Source organism: Leopardus geoffroyi, chromosome A1, assembly GCF_018350155.1.
Source record: "Leopardus geoffroyi isolate Oge1 chromosome A1, O.geoffroyi_Oge1_pat1.0, whole genome shotgun sequence".
NCBI classification, from domain to species: domain Eukaryota; kingdom Metazoa; phylum Chordata; class Mammalia; order Carnivora; family Felidae; genus Leopardus; species Leopardus geoffroyi.
This window is the reverse complement of record NC_059326.1, coordinates 19,473,642-19,500,741: the sequence shown is the minus strand read 5'-3', so window position 1 is coordinate 19,500,741 and position 27,100 is coordinate 19,473,642. Positions and strand designations below refer to the sequence as shown.

The 27,100-nt window shown below is 41.6% G+C and overlaps 3 protein-coding genes across 11 annotated transcripts in view; 1 reads left to right on the top strand and 2 right to left on the bottom strand.

Annotated features, from left to right (window-relative positions):
- The window catches only part of ATP7B (ATPase copper transporting beta), a 79,017-nt gene extending 74,812 nt beyond the window's left edge, over positions 1–4,205 (bottom strand). Inside the window, exons 1-2 of one of the 2 annotated variants that reach the window (XM_045475071.1) lie at positions 3,998–4,205; positions 3,591–3,695 (exon numbers count right to left, since the gene is read on the bottom strand). In XM_045475071.1, the coding sequence (XP_045331027.1) occupies positions 3,591–3,641 (51 nt within the window). In that variant the 5' untranslated portion in view covers positions 3,642–3,695; positions 3,998–4,205. The remainder of the gene's footprint in view (positions 1–3,590; positions 3,696–3,997) is intronic. The other variant, XM_045475080.1, reaches the window with a different exon arrangement.
- Positions 4,206–4,534: 329 nt separating this feature from the next.
- ALG11 (ALG11 alpha-1,2-mannosyltransferase) lies at positions 4,535–18,064 on the top strand. The gene is made up of 4 exons (XM_045475127.1): positions 4,535–4,662; positions 10,344–10,574; positions 14,235–15,166; positions 17,672–18,064. Exons 1-4 carry the CDS (start codon positions 4,619–4,621, stop codon positions 17,941–17,943), a joined length of 1,479 nt encoding a protein of 492 aa, XP_045331083.1. The 5' UTR covers positions 4,535–4,618; the 3' UTR covers positions 17,944–18,064.
- A 2,665-nt stretch (positions 18,065–20,729) lies between these two features.
- Positions 20,730–27,100, bottom strand: part of NEK5 (NIMA related kinase 5) — a 62,559-nt gene continuing 56,188 nt past the window's right edge. For 5 of the 8 annotated variants that reach the window (XM_045475082.1, XM_045475087.1, XM_045475084.1 and 2 more), the window contains one exon: positions 22,447–24,358. In XM_045475082.1, coding sequence (XP_045331038.1) covers positions 24,091–24,358 — 268 coding nt within the window. In that variant the 3' untranslated portion in view covers positions 22,447–24,090. Of the gene's footprint in view, positions 24,359–27,100 lie in introns of all 8 variants that reach the window. The other 3 variants (XM_045475100.1, XM_045475101.1, XM_045475098.1) reach the window with 2 other exon arrangements.

Here is a 27,100-nt window from a genome sequence, read left to right as displayed (position 1 = left end):
CTCAAGCAGGGTCCACACTATCAGCGCAGAGCCTGACGTGGGGCTCGATCTCAGGACCCTGGGATCATAACCCGAGCCACAATCAAGAGTTGGATGCTTAACTGATTGAACCACCCCGGCACCCCTCCCCCACCGCAGTTTACTCCCAGTTAGTCCTGTACCAACTCTTCTCTGTGTCGTTGCTAGAAGGACTACCATTGCCTCTGATGCTCTGGACACTGAAGAGTGCAGAAAACCTCCACTGTCTCCTGACATGACACTGGGAACGGGACTCCCAGTTCTGTAGGGCTTTGGCCACCTTGGATCTGGATGGGATGACCCCAGCAAAGGCCTCTAATCAGGTCTCCAGCACCTCTGTTCCCAGTTCGCCCTTTACTTCTGAAGAGCACCATACACCATTTCCCCCTGTGCAAACTCCCCCGTCTGTGGGATAAAGTCCAAAGGCCTGAGAAACAGAGCCTTCCACAACCACTTTCCAGGCTGTCAAGCCACTCAGGGCAAATCCGTCTTTCCACTTCTAGCCTCTGCACCTTTGCACATGCCGGGCTCTACCTGTGACATCCTTCTTCTCATTCTTCTGTGTGCCCAGCTGACACATGTCTCCTTCAAAACCTCAGTCATGAAATACCTCTTCTTGAAGTTCTTTTTGCATCCCTTCCTCCCAGGAAAGGCCAATCGCTCTTGCCTGTGCGTGCTATGCTGTATACAGACGTCTTTGTTCTGGCACCTATGACTGTCAGCCCCAAGAGTACAGGGGCTGACCTCTATTCATCTTTGTGCCACTACTGCACTTCTATTCTGCTTTGGCCCAGCGTCAGAGAAACAGAAGGCACTCCATGTTTGTAGAGTGAAGGCTGAATGACCCAGCTCATGGACCACCTCCCTTTCAGGGTTACTGCTGCCCCAGACAGGCCTCCGAAGAGAAAACAATGCGTTGGGGGTGGGGGTAGGGAAAACTCTTGCTATAACTCATTCATTCAAGAACAACTCTGGTGCACCTATTATAATAGCTATGGAGAATTTCTTTTCTCTTGAGATAGAGAGAGAACAGGTAAGTAGGGGAGAGGAGCAGAGTGAGAGAGAGAGAGTCTTGAGCAGGCTCCACAGTGAGCAAGGAGCCCAACACAGGGCTCCATCCCTGGGACCATGACCTGGGCTGAAATCAAGAATCGTACACTCAACCGACTGAGCCACTCAGGCACCCCTGGAGAATGTTTTTTAGGAGATACAAACCTGGTCCCTGCTTTCAAGAAACACACAGTTGATCAAAAAAAAAAAAAAAAAAAAAAGCTATATTCAGATAAGTTTAAATAATCATACCATATGACCAGGTGTCAAGGAAGTTGGAAAGAAAATATATACCCAAGAAAGTCAAAGCAGCCTGGCGAGGACTCAATTCCAGATCTCCCTGTTACTAGCTCTTATTAGCTATAGGACCTTGAGTAAGTGACTTCACCTCTCTCTGCCTCAGTCCCCCCACCTGTAAAGAGGATGAATTCTGACCTCGTATTGTACTACTTCCTCTCCTTCTCTCTGTTCCAGCCACTCTGGCTTTCTTTTACTGTTCCTCCCCTGTTCGGCTCACTCTGGACTTAGGACATTGACACCTTCTGGTTCCTCAACCTAGAACGCTTCTCCCAAATCTGAACCGTTCAGGTCTCTACTCATACAACCTCCTCAGAGATAATTTCCTGACGACCTGCCCTAGATAGTATCTCCCCTCCCATGTCCTGCCTAATGCCCATACTTGGATTTATTTACTCCACAACACTTACCAGTGCCAAAAATCACACTATTTGTCTACCCTTTTTAATTTCTGCATCTCCCACTAGGACATAAATTCCTTGAGGGCAGGGTCTTAGTCTTAATTGGATCCCCAGTGCCTAGAATGGCTGGCACAGAGTAAATACTAAAAAAAAAAAAAAAAAAAAAAAAAAAAAAAAATGTTAGGGGCACCTGGGTGGTTTAGTCAGTTAAGCATCTAACTTTGGTTCAGGTCATGATCCTACTGTTCATGAGTTCGAGCCCCGCTTTGGGTGAAGCGCTGACAGTGTGGGGCCTATGTGGGATTCTCTCTCTCACCCCCTCACTCACTCATGCCCCCCCCAAAAAAAAAACAACTGTTAAATAAGTGGCGAGAACAAAAAAATAATACCTACATCAAAGGGTTTTGTGAGGATTAAATAAGACAGTGCACATAAAAGAATATAAAGTGCTTAGTACAGTGCCTAGCAGGTAGTAGGCTCAGTAATATCAGCTAATACTATTCTCTAAGAAATCCAGAAGAGGCTGAGGTCAACACAGGGAGAAGCAGTCACCAAAGTTTCAAGGAGGAAGCACCTTGAGCTTGATCTGGAATGACAAGGATTGTTCTGATGGGTAGAGAGGTGGGGGCACCGTAGGGAGTTAGAAGTGTGCCCCTGTCTGAGCCACCCTCCCCCATGTGTTCTTTGCACCTCCATTAAATGCAGAGCCATTACACTTAGAGGCATCTATTGACCAGCCTCTGTCTACCTATCCATTAATCCACTTACCTTCCATTTCTGTACCACCAGAGCCTAAGACAAATTTCACTACAAAAGGGCACAAAATAATGTTGTTGAGTTCACTTTAGAAATCTGTAGACCAGCAATTCAGGCCTACATGTCCATCCTAAAGAAATACTCAAGTGTCAGCATTAAAAATCATGTACAAGGATGTCCTCTACAGCATGGCTTGTGAAGGGAGGAAAAAAAGTTAGAAATACACAGAATGTCCACCCACAGGGAAAAAATAAAACTTACTATGGTATGCATCCATATTGTATAGAGGTTAAACTGAACAACAAGATAGATGTTTATGTACTGATATCAAACAATCTCCAAAAGACAGTTCTATTGGGGGGGGGGGGGGGGAGAAAGGTTGGAGAATACACACTATGTGATCTCATTTACAACAAACAAACAAAAATTTTAAAACCACATACATACAAAACCTAAAGATTTATCTGGAGATACACACACACACACACACACACACACATTTTTTAACCACTGTATTTTCAGCTCTTCAGTACCATGCCTGAAACATGCAGTAAGTGTTGAATAAATATTTGCAGAACAAAGGATGACATATGTAAATGTACAGAAAAGGATTAGGAAGCAGATCTGCTTTTCATGCTCAATATTTCTGTGCTGTTTGCATTTTTAAGTCACCACATTAATGCGTTACTTGTATAATTAAAATGAATTCAAAACAGTTCTTTAAAAAAAAGTTGCAGGACCTGGATAAAAAGAGACCCGCGCACTCTTCATAACTTCTCTGGGTAACTAATTTACTCGTCCTGGGCAATTAGGGCTCTTACACAGCAACTCAACGCTCACTTTACAAATCCAGCTTCAGACATAAAGAGTAGTGGGAAAGTGCTGGGTTTTAAATTGTTCCTGCAAACCCGTGAAAGGCATAGCATTTCTAAGGGCGCTCTTCTGGAGCTAGGGCTCTAGCCCCCTGCCTTCCCCGAGCAAGCCAGGCCGCAGAGAAAGGCAGGCAGGTGGGCGTGGAAAGTCCTCCAGGTAGGTGTGAGCACGCGGCGCTCGGGTAGGGAAACTTACTTTCCAACCGGCCCCTACTCTAGCAGTAAGCTGCCTCTCCTGCTCAAGCATCCTCCTCCGGAGGAACCAATTTCTTCTGTGATCCACCCAGAGCCCACAGGTCACCTGGTTAGTGGAGAAGTGCGGTGTTAAAACCCCGGGAGCGGGCTGTGGGTGGCATCTCTGCGGTTCGGCTCTCTCACCCGGGGAAGGGTCTGGAAAAGGTCTCCTGCATTTCAGACCAGGGAATCAGCAGCCCTCGCTCCCACCGGCTAATTTAAAGTTGCGCGCCCTGGCGCCCTGGCCCTTGGGGGGGTGCGGGGATAAGCGCAAGGGCGGAGGGTGGCCTCGGACCCTCATTCACACCCGGAGGCGGCCCTGCCAGTGCCCCTGGCGGGGACCGGTCTTCCCTCCCAAGTCTCCGCTACCTCGGGCCGGTACGCTGCGGACTCGGTCTTAGGCCCCCGGCGTGTGAAGGACAAGAGGGCGGGCGAGCGGCGCAGAGCCGAGCCGGAGATGCAGATCCCAGGGCTCGCCAACCGCCGGCGGAGAGGTGCGGCGTGGCGGGCACCTTCTTCGGGTCCACTCCGCACAGCTGCCTCTCAGCTCCGCGCTTCGCTCCGGGGCGTCGCGGGTCCCAAATGCCGCAGCTGCCGCGGGAGTGAACTCCGCACCTAGGAAATCGATCCGAGATGCGCAAGGGCCTCCCATTGGTCTCAACGGCCCGCGGGCCCCGGGCTGGGGGCTTCCAGTGGGGGAGGGGTCCGAGGGCGGGTGCCCGGCTGTCTATCACAGGCCACGCCCTCTCCAGCCCTACTCCCACTACGGCCCCGCCCGCTGGGGGGGCGGGACCCTTGTGCGCCACGCCGAAAACTTGTCTCCTCCCCGGGAGATTCTATTGACTGGAAGGCCGTGGGAAGCTACTACCAGCAGCCAATTGAAACGCGAAACCTGCCCCATGGGGGCGGAGAGAACACCGCCCGCTTCCTCTGGAGCCAATAGAGAAGAGGAACAGCGAAGCGCTTCCTGAGTTCGGGGGTCGAGGGAAGATGGCGACCACCAAAGGGGGTTGGTGCTTGTGCGAGTTACTAAGGTGAGAAGCTGGTGGTGTGGGCTCGCAGGCGTTTTCTGTTTCGCGGTGGTTCTTGTCCGCCCAGGGCAACTGAAGTTTGCGGGGAAGGGGGATCTTCTAGTCACGAATCTAGGCCTCAAGGATAGCGCTGTTCTCACTTCGGAGTCTTTTAATTAGACTGAAGCTGACTGGGTTAAAGACTCAGTTAACCGCGTTTTCTTCGCCTGCCCCACTTCTGGCTGAAGGGTGCAGTTTCCCTTCCTTTTTCTTTTTTGTTCGCACTCCAACTATTCTGTTATAAATTATCCATATTCATTTCTCGTTTTCCTTTATAATTGAGCCATGGATCATTTTCCAAACTATCGTCTCTCTTTTTGGTAAAGAATAAACTGGCTCTTGTCACGTTTTAGTTTCCCCTCTTTCACTCACCAAAATGGTCGCTGTTAACATATGTCACTTAAATATGTTAACCTTAAAAATAAAACAGCTATCTTACCAGCAAAAATGGTTTGGTTGGTTTTGTTTGTTTGTTTTTTTCGGTAGTAGCAGAGAATTGCATTTCTGGATATACAAGCTATGACAAAACCATACCTGGCAAGTTCTACCAACGAGAGGACCGTTGTTTTATGGAGAAGGAGGAAGTTGAAGGGGTGGGGGGGTTGAAGTAAAGTCTGCTGGAGAAAAGCAAGAGTAGTGAGGGTTTCTCATTGGCTGAGTTGCAGGAGTACTCTTGTAGGAAATGCGACGTACATCTCTCCCTGTTGGGGCCTGTTAGTGGCCATTCCATCGTGTTTAGGATTCTACTGTTGGATGCTGTAATTGACAGTCCTTCATGAAATTGACATTTGAGTGATAGGGCTCCTCTGCGTTCCCCCTTCTGGCCTCCTGACTCCATTTTAGTGAGATTTCTCTTTATTTTCACAAATAAAAAGTTTATGTTGAATCATCTGCTTCATGATCATCCATTGATCTTTATTTCCGGTTGATGTAGGAGTAATATAAAATTGTATTACATAGGTAATACATTGTTTCTTATAGAAGAGTTAGGAAATAGAGGAGCAAAAAAGAAAACTGGCCAGGCGTGCTACCATCTGGAGATAACTACTGTTAACATTTTGGTGAAAAAAAACCCAGACTTTTTCCCCCCTACTTTTATTGTTGTAATACTACTGTTTTTTACCTGACTTGCCCTAAATTTATTAAAAAAAAAAAAAAAGACCTATTATATTCCATCTACACAGTTCTTTTAACACCTACCTATTTTTGTTCAGGTTGAAATTTGTAATTAACATGATAGCATCCTGCAGTGTATACATATTCTCTCCAAAATTCAGGTATTGTTTCTTCATTTTTGTCCCCTCTACTCCAATTTCTATAATGATTATTTAAAACATTTTGAACAGGAAAGTCTATTTTCAGAGGCTTCATATTCTTCCCTGACATTTGAAATATCCCTGACTCAGTGCTTTGCGCATTACAATGGCTAAATAAATGTTTGTTGAATGAATGAGTCACTGTTGATTAATTATCTTTTAAAGCCTTGGGTTTCTGTGGTAAACATTATTTAATGGCACATATTTTTAGTTTATATACGTGTGTGTGTGTGTGTATGTATATACTGTATAGTTGAATGCTTATTTTTTATTTATTTATTTATTTTTTTTAACGTTTATTTATTCTTGAGACAGAGAGAGACAGAGCATGAACGGGGGAGGGGCAGAGAGAGAGGGAGACACAGAATCGGAAGCAGGCTCCAGGCTCTGAGCCATCAGCCCAGAGCCCGACGCGGGGCTCGAACTCACAGACCACGAGTTGTGACCCGGGCTGAAGTCGGACGCTCAACCGACTGAGCCACCCAGGCGCCCCTAGTTGAATGTTTATTTTTGAGAGTGAGAGAGAGAGAGCACGAGTTGGGGAAGGGCAGAGAGTGAGGGAAACACAGAATCTGAAGCAGGCTCCAGGCTCTGAGTTGTCAGCACAGAGCCCAATGCAGGGCTTGAACCCACAAACTGTGAGATCATGACCTGAGCCAAAATTTGGATGCTTAACTGGACTGAGCCACCAGGCGCCCCTATTTTTAGTTAGATTTAAACAAATTCTAAAATGGATAGTTTTGATGTGCAAGTACTGTAGATGTTTAATAAATTTATATAGTCTGTATCTTTGAAACTAAGAGACTCAATAAAGGACTGGCTCAACTTTAGTTATTAGTAGGATTTATTTTTTCTGATTTTAAGTTAAATAGTTCAGTTTGAAAATCCTATCACATGAATCTTCCCACTTAAATCGTTAGAAGGAAATGCCATAAAAATCCTTGGATTCTATGGATCAGCCTCATTTTAAATTAAATGGGCTTCTAACTTTTCCTGGGAAAGCTGTATAATATTCTTTTTATGAATAGATATATTCCAAACATTAAATAATTGACAAATCTTACCACTTATGTCGAACCCTGTTCATCCTTTAAGTCAGTAGTTCTCAAAGTATGGTCCATAGACCTTGACAGGTCCTCAAGACCCTTTTAATAGTTCTTCAAGATCAAAACTATTTTTATAATAATTTATGCTAACATTTGCTTTCTCATTATGTTTACATTTGCACCAATGGTGCAAAAGTAATAGTGGATAAAACTGCTACTTACTACAAATCGAGGCAATGAAATCAAAGTATATGAGAAGTCTTGTGTTTTTCACCACCGTGCACTTGCTAAAGCCAGTTTTACTAAGAATGTCCTTGATGAAACAGTAAAAATTAATTTTGTTAAGAATTAACCTTGAGTTGAATACATATCTTTTTAATATATATAATGTCTTCATACTGCAGTATGATGCTTATCTCAAGGAAAAGTTCTTGCATGATTGCTAAGTTGAAAGCTGAATTAGACACTTTTTTATGGGACGTGGTTTCTACTTGAAAGAATGACTGACAAAGTATGGTTCTTCTGACTTGGGTATTTGAAAATGAATGAAGTGACCCTGTCAGTTCAAAGAAAACAAGTGACAGAATTTATTGCTAATAAAAAAGTTTGAACTTTCAAGTGAAAATTAGAATTTTGGAGAACCTGTATCTGCCATTCAAAGCTTGGCCACTTTCCAATAATTAAAAGATTTTCCTGAAGAGATGGGTAGTGATATTAGCAAATGTGATTTGGGGATATTATACAATGAAAAAATGTGCCCACATTTGGAAAGTCTACATGAGTCATGAACCAATATTTTCCAAATAATCAAGTCATGACATTACAAAATCATGTATAGGTAAAAGATCCACTTAAAGTACAAGATTTCAGTATAACAGAGTATGAAAAGGGCATTGATTGGCTTTCAAACTCCATGTTGCACCTGACAATTAAGAAATTACTACTTGTCTAATTTGGTATAACATCACAGAAAAATGCTGTAACCATCTGAAAAGGGTATTTAAACACACTCCCTTTTCCTACTACATATCTGAGTGAGCTTAGATTTCCTTCATATACTTCAAGTAAAACAACATATCACTAAGATTGAATGCAGAAGCAGATATTAAAAGCCACTATCTTTTGTTAAGCCAGACATTAAAGAGATCTGCAAATATCTAAAACAGTAATACCCTTCTTACTGAATTTCTTTTTTGTTTGTTTGGAAAAAAGGGTTTTTTTAATAAAAATGTGTTTTATATTAACTTGTAATGGATTTGTCATTGTCAGAATAATTCATTAAATTCCTCAGTTTCATTTCTGATATGCTAAATATTGGTAGATATAATCAATGTAAATGAGTATTTCTCAACAAGGGCTGATTTTAACTTCTGCAGGACATTTAGCAATGTCGAAATAATTCTTATGGTCATGATTGGAAGGGTACTGTAGGCATCCAGTGGGTTGAGACCAGGAATGCAGCTAAACATCCTATAATGCATAAGACAGTCCCTGCAGACAAAGAATTATTGTGGTCTAAAATGTCAGCAGTGCCGAGGTTGGGAAATCCTGATAGAAATAAAAGCTGTATGGGGTCTTCAGGAATTTTTAAGAGTTTAAAGATATCCTGAGATCAATCATTCTAATAAGTCAAATACGTCTTCACACAGTGCACTTACTTACAATAGGAAATCTCACATGAGAAGTTTGTTTCCAAACTAAATATAAATAAGATATTTATTTCTGCCGGGGCTCCTGGGTGGCTCAGTCGGTTAAGCGTCCAACTCTTGTTTTGGCTCAGGTCATGATCTCATGGTTCGTAAGTTCCAGCCCTACGTCAGGCTCTGCACTGTCAGATTTTCTCTCTGTGCTTGGGATTCTCTCTCTCCCTCTCTGCCCCTCCCACTTACTCTCTGTCTCTCTCTCTCAAAATAAATAAACTTTAAAAATTAAGAAAAAAAGTTATTTCTCTGAAGAATTTATGTCTTCTACTTATGGACAATGCAAACTATGCAAGTACACAAAATATCCCCATACATGCTTGGATCATTAAGCCCTTCAGAGCCCAATCTGCTTTTCACTACCACGTACAAACTTAGAGTCTGTATATCTATGTCCCCCACCTGTCACTGCTCCCCACCAAATACTTGAACTCCCCCGCCCTGAGTTTTCATTATTTAAGTTTTAGTATTTTAGTGTTTTTATGTGTTACAAGCTCCCCGGATCCTTTATAAAGGGTAGGCAAGATATAAAAAATATGAAGCTAGATACCAGCTATATTGCCTAACGCTAACAGAAAAACACACTTTGAAAAATTATTTTAACATCATCTAAGAGACGTCTGAAGAGGTAAAGAATTTTGTATGCAGTCAACAAACACGGATGCCTTCTCTGGCCTAGGCATTATGCTAGGCTTTGGCATCCAGTGGTAAACAAGCCTGGGTCCTTCCTTGCCTTTGCAGAGCTTCAGTCAGCCTGGCAGTAAGAGCCTTTTAGCAGTCAGTGGGGGAGTGAGTATGGAGTAGAAGTAGGTTGTCAGAGCATTTATGGCAACTCATTTAGAGGCACATAAGGAAAGGCAGTGTTCTAGGGTCATAGAAACAGATCAGATGCAGAACTTGTAATAGAAATGGAGAGATCTAAGTTCCTCTCACCCCAGAAATTGTTCTATTTGAGGCGAAGTGAAGGAATGAAAATGATTTGCTACCTCATCAAACTTTTAACTAATTAAATGTTCATTACTAGTTAAATGTTCATTTTAACTAATTAAATGTTCATTGATCATTCAGAAGACATACTGCTCGGGTTCTGTGTTGTGATTTTTGAGGGTCAGATGCCATTCCTGATCATGTCTTGTTTAGGTTAATAAATTTGTTTTTAGTCCTTTTTTTAAAAAAAAATTTTTTTTTAACATTTATTTTTGAGACAGGGAGAGACAGAGCATGAACAGGGGAGGGTCAGAGAGAGGGAGACACAGAATCTGAAACAGGCTCCAGGCTCTGAGCTGTCAGCACAGAGCCCGACACGGGGCTCGAACTCACAGACCACGAGATCATGACCTGAGCTGAGCCGGCCGCTTAACCGACTGAGCCACCCAGGCGCCCCTGTTTTTAGTCCCTTAACACATACACTGTTAGGAGAAAAGTGGCTCAACATTGATTTTTACTGCTGATTAAAAAGTATTTCGTTAGCAGACTCCCAGGTATAAAAATCTCTCTTTACTACTGATATATAAAGTGGATATGTAAAAGTGGACTTTAATTTGTTGTTTCTGTTGATTTTTATATTTTCCTTCTTGTTTCAGGTTTTTTTATTCATTATTCCTCCCTGGCCTGACAGTATGTGGAATTTTATGCATATGTTTGTTCATTATCCTCTGGGGAATCAGACTGCTGGTACGAAGAAAGAAAGAGTCAGTAGCAACTAGCAAAAATGGGAAAAATCAACTGGTGATTGCATTTTTTCATCCGTACTGCAATGCTGGCGGTGGAGGAGAAAGAGTTTTGTGGTGTGCCTTAAGGGCTCTGCAGAAAAAGTAGGTATGCATCTTTCTTAGCTCATTTGCTCTCGTAGTACCTTTAAAAAAAAAAAAATCATTGCCCAGAAATTTACCTTTCTCTCACCTTACTCATGGCCAGGAATTAATTGTTCTTCAATAAGGAAACGCTCCTGTTACGTGCCAGCCTGCCTTACAAGATCCTGTTGAATTTTAGTTGATATGATAAAGAAATGGAAAGGGAAAGTATCCACCCTTTAATGGCAAAATTTAGCGGGGATAACTGTCACCTTGGAAGAACGTGTGGAGAAGTTGAATAGTAAACAGAAATATATCAAGTAATACCAAGGAACACTTTAAGCCTGAATACATTTAGTCCATAGTGGCACACAGGAGATAATCTCTGTGAGAGCATCTATCTGATTTTAATGTTGATATCATTACCAGTTAGTCTTAAGTTACCGTGTTCGAAAGAATGTGCTACTACCCGGTCATTTCATGTTTTAGGCTTCCTTCTCCCCACCTGCATCTCCAAACGTAGGAGGAATAAACACAGTAAAGTACAAATTCCATTTGTGGTTTTATCATAGGAGGAAACTATTATTCTTCCCTGGTTATGCTACTTCCTGGCACATGCCCTTTATCCAGTTCCAGAGCCTTCACACAGAATTCCCTTCACTCTATGTCTCTGTTTCTCGGCTCATCCTGGCTTCCAGCCACCACCCTTGTATTTCCTCTGCCATCTTCCATAACTCCCTGGATCTAAAACGTGTTCTTAGATCTCAGCTTACTGCCCACCTTTCTGAGGTCTTCCCTGCTCCTTCTCTAATCACTACTGCTCTTTCCTTCTCCTAACTCTGTGCATTAACTTGTCTACCTGGATTCTCTCACTCTTGAGGGCAGTGGTAAAGTTTTGTGATAGCTCTACTGTACTCCCCAGCAAACTCTGTTATTCCCAAGTCACCTGCAGTGAAAGAAGTCCAAATCCTCAGTAGGACATAGAAGATACTTTTTCATCTTGTTCTTGCCACATTTTATTTTTCATCCCTCCCCATTCCTTCATGTGTACTTTGCTTAGCACACTGAACTAGGAGCATCAGGCTCTCTCTATAGATTCCTTGCCTTTCCATACGGTGTTCCTTTTTTTTTTCTGACCTTTTTCTCCTCAGCTAATTTCTACAAGCCTCTCCTGACTCAGCATAAACTACAATACACTTTTCATTCGATCTAGAAATATTTCTTGGGGACCTACTCTGTGTCAGGCACTGTTGAGTTGAGATTGAATGGTGAACAAAATAGATCATGGATCTTAGATTTTAGTGGAGAGGAGACAAAATAATACCTAAAAAGAAAAATACCAAATGGTGAGAGATGCTACGCAAGAAATTAAAATAGGACTCCATACTTTATTTTTTTAATGTTTACTTATTTTGAGAGAGAGAAAGAATTGGAAAGGGGCAGAGAAAGGGAGAAAGAGAATTCCAAGCAGGCTCTGCACTGAGCAGAGCTTGGGGCTTGATCTCATGACCATGAGATCATGATCTGAGCCGAAATCAAGAGTCAGATGCCTAACCGGCAGAGCCACTCGGGTGCCCCGGGAATGATTCCGTACTGAGTAAGTAGGGAAAATCTCCAAGGAGGTGATACTTCACTGAAGTGTAAATGACAAAAGCAGCTGATGTGTACTGAGCATTTACTATGTGCCAGGCATTGTTTGAAGTGTTTTACACGTGTCAGCTCACTCAATCTTCAGAGTAACCTTACGAGGTTGTTACCGTTACCCTCATTTGACAGATAAGGGAACTGCATTACAGAACCCATGTTGTAAATCACATGCCATACCATCTGCCTCAGGAAAACACAGTGAAGATGAGAAAAGAGAGTTCAAAACGGAGGGAACAACTCTTGCAAGTCCCCCAAGACTGGAAGGAGCCTGTCTTGTTCAGAGAAAGGAATCCAGTTTGGCTGACCCTGTGGGCACGTGAGAGAGCGGAGGCAGGGCCCAGATTACTCAGGGCTTGAGTGAGTAGAGTGAGGAGTCTAGCTGGTATTCTAAGTGCTGTGGGAAACTATATGAGTGTTTCAGACGGAGAGATGATATTCTGCTTATCCATTGCTACGTGACAAGCCACCCCAAAACGTGATGGCTAAAGCAAGAATTTCTCATTATTTTTCACAGTTTGGGGATTGATGGGCCCTGTTTGAAATCCTGCATACCAAGCTGCTGCAGTTAGATGGCAGCTGGCTCCAAGTCATCTGAAGGCTTCTCCACTAACATACCTGCTTCCTGGGCTGGGATGATTGCAACAGTGACAGTGGGTGAGGGTGGGGAACACTGGTCAGGCATCTCTGTCGCCCGCAGCCTCTCTACGTGACTCGCTTGGGCTTGCACACAACATGGCAGTCTCAGGATAGTTGGACGTCTTATGTGACAGCTGACTTCTCTAGAGCAAAGCAGAAATTACCATCCCCATAGAACTTGGCTCTAGAAACTGGCAAAATGTCACCTTTGACATAGTCTATTGGTAAAAGCAGTCACAGAGCCTGTCATTCCAGTGGAAGGGACACAGATCCCACCACTTGATAAGTGTCAAAGAATTTGTGGCCATCTTTAAGCAATCGGAGATGACAATCGTTTTTACGTTTTATAAGGATCATTCCAGGGGCACCCGAGTGGCTCAGTGGGTTAAGCATCTGACCCTTAATCTCAGTTCAGGTCATAATCTCACGGTTCTGGAGTTTGAGCCCCGCTTCGGGCTCTGCACTGACAGTGCGGAGCCTGCTTGCGATTCTCTCTGTCTCTCTGCCCCTCTCCCTGCTCATGTGTGCAAGCTCTCTCCCTCTCTCTCTGTCTCTCAAAAATAAATAAACGTTAAAAAAAAAAAAACAAAAAACACCTCAGTCTAAGGATCATTCTGCCTGTGGGGAAGTGCAGTTAGATGCTCATCCTTCGGGTCTGCACAGCATCCCTTGGCTGTCTTTATCAACACATATCACAGTTTTGCAGTTTTCTGTTTATATATCTGTTTTCCCCACTGAACTCAGCTCCTCGAGAGTAAAGACCCTCTAATCCCTGAACCTAGTAGCTCATACTAGATACTTAAGAAATGTTTTATGACTCAGTAGCCAAAAACACCATCAGAGCAAATGCCAAAAGCATAGTCATAAGAATATATACTTTTAAAGACTTCCATTATTATTATACCCTATCTAATTTTGATGCAGGCACCTGATCTAGCTTTTAGAATCTTATTGCATTTCTCAGATAAAAATAGAGTAACACTTTAGCATCTATGATCCTGTCTAAAGATACATTTAGTAAGTTTTAACTCTTGTTTAGGAGTACGTTATTGATATTACCATTTTATACTGAAAAGGTCGTCAGAATAAAGTTTCTGTGTATTTCATAAAAGCGGAAATGTCAGCAATTTCTGTTGATGTCTGCTCTATGCAAAACTCTCAGAAGAGGAAATAGCAAAGAACTCGAAGTCTCATTTGGAGGACTAACATTTAACTCCCAGGACAGCAGAGGACTCGGGATCAGCAGACCAAGTGCAATGAAGGAAAAACAGTGGAAAACATTTTTTTTCAATATAGAAATAACCTTCTTTATGATTGTGACAAAATAATTATCTCCAACTTTTCTGCTCGATTTTAACCTAAACCAGTGAAAATCTTAACTACTGCATTCTGTTTTAGGTATCCTGAAGCAATTTATGTTGTGTATACTGGTGACGTGAACGTCAGTGGTCAACAGATTCTAGAAGGTGCTTTCCGAAGATTTAACATCAGGCTCACTCACCCAGTGAAGTTTGTTTTCCTGAGGAAACGCTACCTTGTGGAAGATTCGCTCTATCCTCACTTCACACTGCTGGGCCAAAGTCTAGGATCCATTTTTCTTGGCTGGGAAGCTCTAATGCAGTGTGTTCCTGACGTTTACATCGATTCAATGGGATACGCGTTCACACTGCCTCTGTTTAAGTATCTAGGTGGTTGTCGCATTGGCAGCTACGTTCATTATCCCACGATCAGCACCGATATGCTGTCTGTAGTGAAGAACCAAAATGTCGGATTTAATAACGCAGCCTTCATTACCAGGAATCCTTTTCTCAGCAAAGTAAAGCTCATCTATTACTATTTATTTGCTTTTATTTATGGACTTGTGGGTTCTTGCAGTGATGTAGTGATGGTCAATTCTTCTTGGACACTAAACCACATTCTCTCACTGTGGAAAGTCGGGAATTGCACTAATATTGTTTACCCACCTTGTGATGTACAGACCTTTCTGGACATTCCCTTACACGAGAAAAAGACAACCCCAGGACATTTGCTGGTTTCCATTGGCCAGTTCCGGCCTGAAAAGAATCATCCTTTGCAGATCAAAGCCTTTGCTAAATTGCTGAATAAGAAGGTGGCTGGATCACTTCCTTCCCTTAAACTTGTCCTCATTGGAGGGTGTCGTAACCAAGATGATGAGCTCAGGGTAAACCAACTGAGAAAGCTTTCTGAGGATCTGGGAGTTCAAGAAGATGTGGAATTTAAAATAAACATTCCATTTGATGAGTTAAAGACTTACTTGTCTGAAGCAACAATTGGTCTGCACACCATGTGGAACGAGCATTTTGGGATTGGTGAGTTTGTCCTTTCAGCAACTCGTTTGGTGTCATGAGATGTACATTTGGGTTCTGCTGATAAAATAATAATACTCTAGAAGTTCACAACAGGTCTAATTCTCCTCTCCCAGTCTGCCAAGTAAACTTTTTTCATTTGAGACCCCGCAGGACATAACAGTATGTAGTCAATAATAATAGCTGATATTTATTGACAGCTTACTGTGCATAAGTCACTGTTGAGATCTTTACAAGTATTATCTGATTTAATCCTCTCTGAAACCCTGCTTGATGTACTATTATTTCCATTTGACGAATAAAGAAACTCAGGCACAGAGAGGTTTTGAACTTGCCCTTGTTCAGCCTTAGCAATAAGAGATAGAGCTTGGATCCTAACTCAGCCCCTGCTCTTACCTACCAGTTTCTCTGCCCCACCTAACTCTGTGTCTGGACTGGTACAGATTCCTGGCCTAATCTCACTGAAGGACCAAATCCGAATCTCTGGGTGGGGCCCAGGTAGATGTATTTCAGTAAAGCTCATCAGGTGATTTTCATGTACACCAAAAGCTGAGCTGACAGGGCTCCTCATGGCAATTCTGTTGTTTCTTCTGTTGATTCCCTACCCATTATTGAAATGGCCTACCCTCCTTTTTCTGCCAAATCCCATTATAAGTGTCTGACTTTCATCTCCTTAGCCTTTAATTTAGCCTTTCTTGTTTATTCTAGCACAAGCTGCTCTCTATATCCTGACTTCCTGTTTATTCATTTGGTATAAAGTCAACTGCTGTCTTGTGTCTAATTTGGTTCAACATCTATTTCTCAAATGGCTGCTTTGTGTCCACACTGCTAGGTGTTCAGGGAAAATGGAAAAACATAAAGTGAAGTCTCCTGTGCTAAGGCTATGATTTCTCTTACCCTCCTGTCTATCCCTAGTGGGTCGCACATTACTGAGCCCAGACATACAGCAAGAACTTTTTGATTCAGACCTTCTGCACAGGGTCTGACTCCCTGTGCCTCCTCCCATGGAGACTTACTGGAGCATTCAGTGTGCCAGGCACGTGGCGGGTGCTGGGAAAATGACTGGGAGACAGGACCTGTTGTTCCCTTCCAAGACTTCCAGCTCTGTGTGTGATACAGACCAGTTAAACAGCACTTTACTGGACACGGTGGTAAGTGCTGTGCCAGGGCAAGTGCAGGGTGATTTGAAGCACCCAAGAGAAACACCTAACAGATTTGTGAGGTCAGAGAACAGTTGCCCGAGGAAGTGGTGTGGTGCGTAAGCTGGGACCTGAACAGTAATTAGAAGTTAGCCTTGCAAGAGATGGGAGAATATCCAGCAGAGGGAACAGCATCGTGACAGGTGGGACCATAAGGGCACTAGCAGGTGCACTCAGGGAACTAAGGGTTCGGTATGGCCGGAGCACGCAGGAGGAACAGCACGCTGATGGAGAGGGGAGCTGGGGCCAGGTGAAGCCAGTGGGAAAAGATAGACTGATTTTGAGTATTGGATTTAAAAGATTTCTATTTCCTCAAGTTCACTGTGGTTGCCGTGGAGGGGTGGATCAGTGAGGAGCAGGGAGGGCCAGGGGAGGAAGGCAGGAGGATGTGTTGGGCTGCCCTGGCAACCTGGGTGACGTGCTGTGGTACAAACACGGTAGGCAAACACGCTCGAGGGAAATTCTGAGGCAGGATTGAACAGGACGTGGTGATTAATTGGACGTCTTACGTGAAGGAGAGAGAAGAGTCCAAGAGGACCTCCTGGGGTTTTGAGTGTAGGCAAATGTATGAACAGTGGATGGCTGTCACCTCGAGACACAGTCCCAAGAGGAGAGGCAGTTGATGAGCCAGGTTCCCAGCAGGTAGAGTTAGAGTGATCTGCAGGACACGGAGGTGGGTGTGTACAGTGGACACTTGTCTCTATGAGTCTGCAGTGCAGGTGAGGGACCTGACTAGCAAACACAGACGGAGGAGTTCGTTGCCGTCCGGGTCGTTACGGAAGCCCCACGGAAGAGGGTCAGGCGGCCTAGGGAAAGTGCCCAGTGAGAAGAGGCCCCTGCTGCAAAATGCTGAGAACGAGCAGGGTTCAGAAGTGGGCAGAAGAGGAGGAGCCAGCAAAGAAGAAGAAGTAGAGGGAGGAGGGCAACCTCCTACTGCTGGAATTGGAACTCCTGAAATTTTGCTTTTGGTATCTCTTTACACCTTTTATCTTTCAGTCTGCCATCTTGCCAGCATTCTGTAGTGTACTTCATTTTATTACCTGCAGGGATCTGTTTTTTACAGACTGTTCTCTCGCCTGCCTGTCTGTTTCAATTAAGAACCAAGTGGCATTATTGTGAAGGCCAAAAACTAAAAAACTTAAAATTACTTGACACCATGGAAGTTTAAGTGAGCAGATTTATAGGCCCAACAGACATGTGGTTAAATTTCTCATGAGTGTCCTAAAATTTATAGAGGTTTCTTCTCATCCTTGTTCTTGTGAACACTCTCAGAAAGTTCAAAGACCACATGGTTTTGTTTCTTTCTCAGGAGTTGTCGAGTGTATGGCAGCTGGCACGATTATCCTCGCACACAATTCAGGGGGCCCCAAGCTTGACATCGTCGTCCCTCACGAAGGAGAGATAACTGGATTTCTGGCTGAAAGCGAAGAAGGCTACGCGGAAACCATGGCTCATATTCTTTCCATGTCTGAGGAAAAGAGACTCCAAATCCGAAGCAGTGCTCGGGCATCTGTAAGCAGATTCTCTGATCAGGAGTTTGAACTGGCGTTCCTGTCATCTGTGGAGAGCTTATTCAAATAATGTCATATCTGTACAGATGAAAGATATTTTATATAAAATGGCGACATACCTTCATTCGTGAGTAATTTTTCTAAGCTTTTTCTGTATTGTAATAAAGTCAGCCTAAGCAGTGCTCTCAGCAGTATGTATACAGACAGGATATTTATTTCAGTGAAAATGACAAAGGTCAAAATTACCTAAATTGTTTAAATGAAAAAATTTTAGATTAGGATTTTGTCTCAAATTCTGAAAAATATGGATCTCAAAGAAAAAAATGAACCAACCATCTTAATTTTGGTCTAATTCACATTTTTCAAGTCCTGTTTGTCAAATCACTGTACTTTAGAACCCAGGAAAGAGAATTTACCTTTAGAAAAAAAGGAAATGTTGAAAGGAAAATGGAAGACTGATAATTAATAGTTTGGTACTTTAGAAATGTTCTGCTATCTTGGGAACACAGAAAAATTCTAGTCCATTTAAATCCTAAATAGTAATTGTGGATGACCTTCTTAGATATATCTAAAGATTCTCTTAAAAGAGAAAAGAGACTTTAGGCAGGCTTAATCATGTTCTGAAAGCTTGTAGTGAAAAGGCAGGGACTGGGACCACCCTGTGGGCATGTGTCGGCTCGCAGAGGCCAGGAGGCCTCCAGCGATCCTTCCCACAGCTCCATATTTGTGAAATTAGGTTTTTGTTTGGTGCTATCAGTACATTTGAGAAGGATGCTCTCATCATCCCTTCACATTTCCACATCGCAGGAGGCTGGAAGCTAGGTTTAAGTTGTTCAGAAGGTCTGAGTGAGATCGCTTTGATAAGTTGTTTTTCTGATAGCCATGATAGAGTAGCCAGATCCGTCCACCCAGTCTCCGCTATCAGCATCATGCCTTGTAAGATGATGAGGTGGCATTTTGAAAAGAGCACCGGACTAGCAAAACACCTGGGCCTGATCCCTGTGTCATCATTTGCAAACATCTGATCTCTTAATACTCAAGCTGCTGCTTAATCTTTTTGAAACTTACATTCTACATCTATAATCTGGAGATGTTAATACCTGTCCTCACTACCTCCTGGTGATTCTGAGATGGAAAGTATGTGAAAAATACCTGGATAACTATCCAAGTTTTTTAAAGGTACCTTTATAAAGTAATTTAAAGATAACAATTTATAGTATATGTCTTTCGTAATCCTCCTTATTAATGCATTAGGGTTCAGTGTAGGCGAGTGGTTACTAAGTCAGTAGCTACGAATCAGTACACATTTAACGGGACTTCTGTGCTGAATAACTAGCACGAAAAGTATGTGGCTGTGCAGATGCAATTACAGAGAACTACAGCGTTTGGCATTTTCTGCACACATAATTAGCTCCTTCTAGTTCAGTGAATCCACCTCCTGCACAGTCTGATACATATATATATATATATTTTTTTTTAAATTTATTGTCAAGTTCGTTAACATACAGTGTAGTCTTGGCTTCAGGAGTAGATTCCTGTGATTCATCACTTACATACAACACCCAGTGCTCATCCCAACAAGTGCCCTCCTCAATGCCCATCACCCAAATTCCCCGCCCCCCCAACCACCCATGACCATCAACCCTCAGTTTGTTCTCTGTATTTAGAGTCTCTTATGGTTTGCCTCCCTCTCTGGATTTTATTTTTCCTTCCCTTCCCCTATGGTCATCTAGTTTCTCAAATTCCACATGAGTGAAATCATGTATCTGTCTTTCTACGTCAATCTGATACATTTTTGTGTTAGGAGCATGTGAAAGAGGTATGTTTTTCCTCCCAAACTCCTCTCATCCAGTCACCGACCTGGCCAGCTTCATCGTCTACGTCCAGTCGTTGACTCATCTACAGGCCACCTTCTGTCATCAGGTCAAAAAGCAGCAAAACAGAGGCCCAGGATGATAGGACACACCAACATAGCTTTGGGTGGAGATGATTCAGTTCAGAAAAGAAAGATGGGGGCGTCTGGGTGGCTCAGTCAGTTAAGCATCCAACTTTGGCTCAGGTCATAATCTCTCAGTTCATGAGTTTGAGTCCCCCACATCAGGCTCTCTGCTGTCAGCGCAGAGCCCGCTTTGGATCCTCTGTCACCCTCTCTGCCCTCCCCTGTTTGTGCTCTTTCTCTCTTAAAAAAAAAATAAATAGGGGCGCCTGGGTGGCGCAGTCGGTTAAGCGTCCGACTTCAGCCAGGTCACGATCTCGCGGTCCGTGAGTTCGAGCCCCGCGTCGGGCTCTGGGCTGATGGCTCGGAGCCTGGAGCCTGTTTCCGATTCTGTGTCTCCCTCTCTCTCTGCCCCTCCCCCGTTCATGCTCTGTCTCTCTCTGTCCCAAAAATGAATAAACGTTGAAAAAAAAAAAAATTAAAAAAAAAAAAAAAACATTTAAAAAGAGAAAGAAGACTAGTGGACATTGGAGTTGGAAGGAACCCTACAAATCCTCTAATCCAGTTTTCTTCCTTTCAACTTTACAGACAAGAATAATTTAAAGACCTAAAGACTCCATTTCACAAAGCTGTTTAAGGACAAAAATCGGGATTATAACCTGGGACTTCTGACTCCAGCCCAGTTCACTTTCTTATCTTACAGCTAGTCTTTTGTGGTAAGATCCATACCACCGCCCCCTCAGTTTACCCATCAGCCCATAGAAAATCATGAGAATAAAGATAAAGAAATTGAAAGGGACTAAGAAGTAAAGGAAGAAAGGTTTCTGAAATCCCATAAAGCATTTCTTAATCTTGTTTCTTCAAAATTATTTTTTCATTTGTCACAAACATCACTGGAAACATAATTTGCATATATGTTCATCTTCCCTGTTCCTAATATGATAGGACATCTTTTTTTTTTTTTTTTTGGAAGGACCGATAACCATGGAAAGCATCAAAGCAATATGTCTGCTGTCTGTCTGAAGAACTCTTGAGTGACTATTCCTGTAAAACATTGTTTTTGAGTGGTCCAAACAGTATATTTTGAACCCACAGCAGTGGGGATGCACATTCTTATTTCAGTTGTGCATAACAAAATACCTGTTCTTTGTATCTCTACTTGTATCTAAATATGACTTTAATAGATACAAAATCTGTTTGTCTCTAAGTACGATAGGAAGTGGTTTTCAGTCTCTTGGATACTTTTCCGCATATGGTGTATTTGTCCCCCTCATGCAGGCTCTCAATTCGGAATTACTTGTTATCTACTACCAGTACTTCTAAGCTCCACATGCCAAGAATTTAAAAAATAAAAATGAAAAATTTAAAGATAAAGTAAAATTGTCTCGCCTCTAGTACCCAAGAAGAATAGGTTGTCAGGGTTAATAGACTTTTTCCTTTTAATGAATATTTCAGACCTACCAAACACTGCAGAACTTCATATGTTTTAATAATTTGGGGGTTTCTTTTTTACAAAGTCATAGACAAAATTCTGAGAGAGTAGCCCCTGTAATTATCAGTGCTTTCAGAATATTTGTGTTTAATTATGTGAATGTACCCTAGACTCCAGGACTCTAATATGAATAGGGTGTCTGTGCTAAATCTTTCAGTGGGTACAACAAAAAAAGTTAACCATGAGAAGCAATTCTGCAAATTACTAGAATCACATTATGCCCCTGTAATTTCCCCTACCTCTCCCACTGTTCCTCAGCTAATTCTTTTTCCTCTGTCCCCACCCTAAATCTAAGGCCACCCTTGGCTTCAAAGAAGCATCCGTTCTAATATTCGAGTGCTACGTGCTCACTTGGACTATACATGGTACAAGATACTTAAAAGGGAAGTTAAAAGTTTGTACACATTTAAAGAATGATCAGTTTGATAGCTAGGGTACATAGTTACTAAGATGCATAATTTTTAATAAAATTTATTCTAAAAACACATGCAGGTGTAATCAATAGTTTCAACTTAATAAATGCAGCTACGTCTAAACCCAGAATAAAGTAATCAATTGTGCCTCAAGAACATGATTTAGATAACAGTGTACGTAAGATGGGTAAGGTGAATTAGGAGCTGACGTAGGTTGAAAAACCTTGAAGATATGTATACTTATCACAATGAATACTTCCTACTTTACAGCAAAGATTTTAAAATCTTACAATGAATAAGGATTGGTGGCTGTTAGCTAAAGGAGACTTTAGCCACACATCTTGTCATTGGAGCAAACTTGATAGGCTTATTCTTAAACATTGACCTTTTTAAAAAAAATTTTTTTTTTAATGTTTGAGACAGAGAGAGAGAGAGCGTGAGCTGGGGAGGGGCAGAGAGAGAGGAGACACAGAATCCAAAGCAGGCTCCAGGCTCAGCTGTCAGCACAGAGCCCGATACGGGGCTTGAACCCACAAACTGGGAGATCATGACCTGAGCTGAAGTCGGACACTTAACCGACTGAGCCACCCAGGCGCCCCTTAAACATTGACCCTAAACATTCATTCTTTTTTTCCTTTTTCTCTGCATATAACTGACTGGTCTTTGGATCTTTGGAATTTTCAGGAACCAAGTTTCATTCTCCATGCATTCAATTACTATCTAGAATGAGGATTAAATGAAGCATATTAACAGATTTATTATGCCTTAACCACATAATGTTCCAAAAGTAAAACACGTATACGCTGACCAGTAAGAGTCAGTAGGATTAATGATGCTTTAATCTTTCGGGGTCATGTGTTACCACGGTTGAAATTAACAGTGGTAAGAAATTTTTAAATATTCTCAGCCTCATGATGTGACCATACTGAGCCATCTCCCTTAAAGAGCAGCTTGAAACCCTATACACCAAGCTGAAAGGAACTTACACCAAGCTGAAAGGAACTTTCACCAAGGAAAATACAGGATGCATCCGACAGTTAGGGGAATCTTGATATTTTCCCCACATTTAATAAAATTATATCAAATGTAAATACTAAGCAGACCTTAGAAATATTGTGGCCAACCCCTCCTCATCCTTGTTTCATTGGCTTAGCAATGTATTAATGTGTAATTTCAGTTTTATTTTTATTCCAGAGCATCTATTTCAGGGAGAATTCTACCACTTAGAATTATAACCACTCTGTCCTTCATAGAAGCAACACAATAAATCAACAAATATCTATTAAACTCCAGGCACATGTTCAACACTGGGATTGTTCTCTGCTAAGCACCATATATAAAAAGATCAGCATACGATGTAAGTAAGATATAAGATGTAAGTAAGATGATGGCTTCTTGCCTTCAAGAAGCTTATAATCTATACATTTGAAGCTATTAGAAATTAATTCAATAAAACATAATAAAATGAATATTTGGTGTGTAATTAACATGATGGGCCTTGATCCTCTCTTTGCTCAATTACCCTACTCTCTTGAGTGTCAACATCAGCTTCAGAAAAGTGTATTCAGTATGACTTCAGAAATCCCCAAATCACAGTTTTCTATAATGGCAGATTATTCTAAATGAATTTGTTTGTACATTGTATTAGTTTTCTACCATTGTCTTAACAAATTTAGTTAAATTTATCAAATTTAAACTTACCAAATTTAGTTAAAACAACACAAATTTACTATCTTACAATTCTGTAGGTCAGAAGTCTAAAGTGGATTTCCAGAAGCCAAAATCAAGATGTCAGCAAGACTGTGTTCCCTCTGTGGGCTTCTCGGGAAAGTCCATGGCCTGGCCTTTCCCAGATTCTAGAAGCTGCCTGTATTCCTTGGCATATGGCATGTTCCTCCATCTTCAAAGGCGGCAGCACCAGGCTCATCCCCGCTCACCCTGACATCTCTCTGGTTCTCTCTTCTGCCTCCTTCCGCTGTTAAACACCCTTTGATTACATTGGGCCCACCTGGGTAATCAAAAACACCCTCCCCTATTTGAAGGTCAGCTGAGTAGCAGCCTTACTTCCACCTGCAACCTTAATTCCCCTTTACCATGTAACAATATATTCACATCACTGGGTGTGCTGCGGGGTGGCAGGAAGAGAGACTCATTCCTCTGCCTATCACATCTACTGTCTGAAAGATTTCTTGGTAGAAATTTTAAAGTAAAAATATTAATTTCTATACTCAAATTAGCCTTACTGTCTAAATTGGGAGAAAAATTAATAAACCCCTGGGATGACTGGAAAACTCTTACAGAATGAATATTAATGACTTGTGCCCAGACACTATACCTAATAGATACTAACTTATCACATAAGAAAAAGTACAATAATCACACTTGTACATTTTGATGGGTTGTTGATGTTTCTTGGTTTTCATCAGCAATGCATACTTTGTCATTAGATCGAGTAGAAATATTCTCTAAACCTTCACTGAATGCTGCATATTTCTGTATGCTTATCTCCTCTCCTCCTAACTTTCCAGCACCCTTAGAAAAACCAGGAGACTCTTCTCTGTTTTCTTCCTCTTTAGAAGTAGCAAGTTTTTCTAGGGATTCTATTACTTCATTTCTCAACTCATCTTCAGATTCTTCAAAATTTCTGAAATAAGAGTTAAAAATCAACTTTATGATATCAAAATAATTAAAAATACATATGAAAGGTAGTTTCCCTTCTCATTTCCCACTCCCACTTGAGCAATTTAATAGATGCATTTTCCCCTACGTAATGCATTATTTATTATATCCGTCTGGTTTTCCTAAGAATGACAAAAAACCAATGTTGGGATAATCAGTATTCTATTTAGTTGGACTTGTGTTTGACAATTTTAATTATATTTATTAATACCCATCTACTCTTATGTTTAAAAAGTGAAGAAGAGAAAAAATAATAAAAGAATAAAAAACAGCTGCCATATAGTGAGCCCTTATTATATACCAGTGACTGCCCTCGAGCACTTACATAACTGTATTTCATCTAATACTAGCAACAATTTGAGGTAGACATATCCACCATCAATTTATTAAGAATCTGGGCTCAGAGAGGTTAATAAAACTTGCCCAAGGTCTCACAGATACTAATTAGTAGGACGAGGAACTGAAATTACATCTAAGACCTCAACACTGATATTTTTAGAAGGGAAGAAGGCAAGAGACCAAGAAAACCATGTCAACAATCCCAGATATCTACATGGCAAGTAAAGAGGCTGAGGAAGATCTGGTAAGAGCCAAGAAAGTGTTCATCATGGAAGCCAAGGAGGCAGAGAATTTCCAGATAGGGAGCAGCCAAGTAAGAGGAAGACAGAAATGACAGTTGGACCTGGCAATTTCAAGGTAATAGATGACCTTTGCAAGAACATTTCTGGCCTGCTGTGTGGCAGGAGTGATTCTATAGTGGATCAAGAAAGCAGTAGGAGGTAAGCAAGTGACAACAAGGAGGTTAAACTCCTCTGAGGGGAGCCTGGCTCTGAAAGGACAGTGTTAACTTGAGAACATGAAGGCAGTGATTTTTTGGTGTTTCTCAAGATGGGAGAGATTTGGGCACGTTTATATGCTGAGAGAAAGTAGGAAATAGAGAGACATTAAAAATAACAGAGAGGGGCATCTGTGTGGCTCAGTCAGTTGAGCACCCAACTCTTAATTTTGGCTCAGGTCATGTCCCCAGGGTCATGGGATAGAGCCCTGCATTGGACTCCATGCTGACCATGGAGCCTGCTTAATATTCTCTCTCTCCCCTGCTCTGCCTCTGCCCCACTCACAATCTGTCTCTCTCGCTCTAAAAAAAAAAAAAAAAAATGGGGGAGAAAGACAGATAACAGACAGGGACAAGTTCTCTGAAAAAGGCTGGGATTCAGAGTACCCATGCCAGGATGTGCTTTCAGCAGGAAGGGAGACAGTTTTTTTGTCTGAGAAGGAAGATAGAGAGAAGGCAATGAGGACTTCTGTGGACAGAGCAGTTACGGACCTAGACAATCAAGACCGTTCCGCTTACAAACCACATGCTATCTCTGTGAGGTAGGAGGCATGGTCACATGACAACAGTGAGGTGGATGGGGGGAGAGCATGCAGGGCAGATACACAGGAGGAGCACAGAGACAGAAAGGGAAGAAAGAAAATTTAAAAAACAAAACTTCAAAATGAAACTTTAAAACAAAATAAGCCTATAAACTAAAATTCCAAAACACATGAATAAATCTAATGGTAAGAAAGATAGGCAAGAAATTTTATTTAAAGTTGGAGCAGGGGTTAAGTCCAGATTTATTAACTTTTATGGAGGATTTTTATAATGCTCTTAAAGTAAGTATGCTCAAAAAGATAAAGCACAGCATCCATTTTAAAATGTTTTCAAATTAGGGGAAATAATTATGCAATAATTAAACAACACATAAGTATATAAACAATTATGAACCTTAGGGATACATAATCATTTAAATTAAAAACTTAATAGATGATGGGGCACCTGGGTGGCTCAGTTGTTTAAGTGTCCAACTCTTCGTTTTGACTCAGGTCATGATCTCATGGTCCATGAGTTTGAGCCCCACATCAGGCTCTGTGCCAACAGTATGGAGCCTACTTGGGATTCTCTCTCTCCCTCTCTCCCTCTCTCCCTGCCCCTTCCCTGCTCATGCTCTCTCTCTCTCTCAAAATAAATAAACTAAAAAAAAACTTAATAGATGATACCCAGATAGGTTTGAAAATAGTATTCAAGAATTCACCCAGAATGGAACAGAGATGAATAAAAAATACAAAAGTACAATTAGATGTTACTGGGGACAGAATGAGAAGCTCCAAAACATATCTGTTTTGAGGGCCACAATGGAGGGAATAAGAAAAACATTTGGAAAAGTAATAAGTAAAAATGTTCCAGAACTAAAGACAGTCATAGGTCCTCACAAGAAAGTGAGCCAAGCAGGATAAAAGAGAAATCCAGACCCAGACATATAACAGTGAAACATAAGAACACAAAGATAAAATTATGAACATGCTGGGGAGAAAATGAGCATATCTATAAAGGAAAAACAATCAGCATATTTCTCATCAACAATAAAGATCAGGAGAAAAACCATTGTCAACCTAAAATTGTATACCCAGCTGAATTATAAATAAAGCAATAAAATAATTTTGGATATGCAAACATATCCAAAATTTACCACCCACCGAATTATTAGAGAATATTATCTTAAAGAATTATTAGAGAATATACATCAGCAAGAAGAAAACTGAAATAGGAAGAAAAGCACAGACTAGAAAAAACCATGGCAAATTCAAAGAATGATAAACTATAATGGCAAACTGAGTTAGGTTTGAGAGTAAAATATATATATTTCATCAAAAAAAAAAAAAA

Excerpts from the sequence above, each read along its gene's own strand:
- ALG11 (XM_045475127.1), top strand. The coding sequence starts at position 4,619 with ATGGCGACCACCAAAGGGGGTTGGTGCTTGTGCGAGTTACTAAG. Across the intron at positions 10,575-14,234 it reads TTAAGGGCTCTGCAGAAAAA|GTATCCTGAAGCAATTTATG; the intron begins GTAGGTATGCAT and ends ATTCTGTTTTAG. Across the intron at positions 15,167-17,671 it reads GAACGAGCATTTTGGGATTG|GAGTTGTCGAGTGTATGGCA; the intron begins GTGAGTTTGTCC and ends TTTCTTTCTCAG.